Raw genomic sequence first — 2,001 nt, 5'->3', positions numbered from 1 at the left:
ACTTTTTATCAAGAATACCTGCCATGAGGCAAACACTCACACACACACACACACACACACACACACACACACACACACACACACACACACACACACACACACACACACACTCACACTCACACTCACACACGCACACTCACACTCACACACACACACTCACACTCACACTCACACACGCACACACACGCACACACACGCACACAGTCAGACACTCACTCGGAGATTAAGCACGAGTGCGGCGTCTGCTCCTGTTTGCAGGCACGAGCTGTGATTTGGTGCCGTAGAAAGAAAAGTGTAAATGTGTCTTTGAACCTGGAACAAACACAGGAGGCTGTAAATGAACAGACTGAAGTTCAAAAGTCAAAATTACAAAAACTGCTTCAAAAAACAAAACGAAACAAAATGTGAAAGTTCCGGTTCTGAAAAGCGACGAGTATGTTTTCAATCAAGACAAACCACACAGGCCGCGAAGGACACCAGGCTGCCACCAGGGGGCGTCGTAACACTACACGGTCCTATTGCAATCATCGTCTCAGCACATGGAGGGACAGGTGGTTCAAAAGTGAAAGAAAACTGTGAAAAAGTCAAAGCAGACGCTGAAGCTGCCAAAACAGCTGTGTTAGAAGCAACGCTGCAAAGTGACAGCATGAGGAAGCAGCACTCAGGCAAAGTTCACACGGCCCGTTAGTTCTGCATTACTCATTGCAACAGGCAGGAAACACACATGACACATTCAACGTCTCTCTGCATCACACTCACACCACAGACTCACAGAGGGAGGGAGCAGAGGAGAGGAGGTGAACCACAGAAGGAGCAGAGGAGACGCTGAGAGCCTGCACACTGGACCGATCGAGCGCCTTCAAAGGGAACAGACGAAGAGCGAGACCAGAGAGGAGCAGGAAGACGTAAAGGAGAAGTTCAAACCTGAACTACAAAAGTCCGGCGTAAACGCTACGCAGAAGAGAAAGAGCTGCGAAAGGCAAACAGACGAAGAGGAGCAGGAGGAGAACGTGCACAACCAGAGGGGGAGACCCTCACCCTTTAAGGAGCAGGGAGGAGGATTAGACATATAAGGAGACGAGACAGCAGGGACGCCAACATCGACAAAGGTGGAGCAAAAAGAGGAGCGGAGAAAGACGAGGTGAGGAGAGGTGAAGCAGCGGTGTCGTCATGGAGGAGGACATCAGGAAGCAGGGGGTGCTGTACCTCCAGCAGCAGAGGTTTGGAAAGGTACCCACCTGTTCACCTGTTCACCTCTGTCATTGGTCGCCTGTGTCACCATTAGTCGTATTCTTCCTCTGCTGTGGTCACTGCCCTGCACTGACCTGCTGTCTGAGTTTGTGTTCGAGGCTATTCACGTGAAGAATGTCAGCACACCTCCCGTCCCACGGTCACCTTTTACTACTCATGCGTGTTGGTGTTTTGTGTAACGTGTATTCTCCTGCGTGCCTTTACAGAAGTGGAAGCGGGTGTGGTGCGTGCTGTACAGAGAAAGCTCCTGCTCCATCTCCAGGCTGGAGTTCTACGAGTGCAAAGACGGAGGCAACGCCGAGAAGAATGACAAAACCCTGCGCAAGCAGCAGGAGCACAAGAAGGTGCAGCAGACTCTACTGGACTCTACTGTGTTCTTTCTTCTACTGTGCCGTGCCTGCCGATGCTCCGCCGCTGTTCGTCTTCTTCTGCTGGACGTTACTCTCGCTCTGTCGCTGCTTTTTGTCGGCTCAGCATCGTTCCAGGTTATTACCATAGCAATAATGCACGCTGGTACCCAGGTGATAGTGTGTGTTTACGTACGTGTCCTAGGTGATCCGTCTGGCGGACTGTATCCGGGTGACGGAGGTGGAGATGGAGGGATGTCCCAAAGACACCGGGTCCTTCCTGGTGGAGACCACGGAGAAGATCTACGTGTTCGCCGCCGACAGGAACCATCTGGATGACTGGACACACAAGCTGTGTGAAATCGCCTTCCCTGTAGGCACACACACACACACACACACACAC

At 51.7% G+C, this 2,001-nt stretch overlaps 1 protein-coding gene across 1 annotated transcript in view; it reads left to right on the top strand.

Annotated features, from left to right (window-relative positions):
- Positions 1-665: 665 nt before the first annotated feature.
- Positions 666-2,001, top strand: part of dok2 (docking protein 2) — a 19,931-nt gene continuing 18,595 nt past the window's right edge. The window contains exons 1-3 of the mRNA XM_005749170.2: positions 666-1,230; positions 1,458-1,595; positions 1,804-1,971. Coding sequence (XP_005749227.1) covers positions 1,171-1,230; positions 1,458-1,595; positions 1,804-1,971 — 366 coding nt within the window. The 5' untranslated portion in view covers positions 666-1,170. The remainder of the gene's footprint in view (positions 1,231-1,457; positions 1,596-1,803; positions 1,972-2,001) is intronic.

Source organism: Pundamilia nyererei, unplaced genomic scaffold (genome assembly GCF_000239375.1).
Source record: "Pundamilia nyererei isolate P.nyererei 1_Seehausen unplaced genomic scaffold, PunNye1.0 scaffold00238, whole genome shotgun sequence".
Lineage (NCBI taxonomy): Eukaryota > Metazoa > Chordata > Actinopteri > Cichliformes > Cichlidae > Pundamilia > Pundamilia nyererei.
The sequence above is the reverse complement of the archived record's forward strand: the minus strand, read 5'-3'. Positions and strand labels throughout refer to the sequence as shown.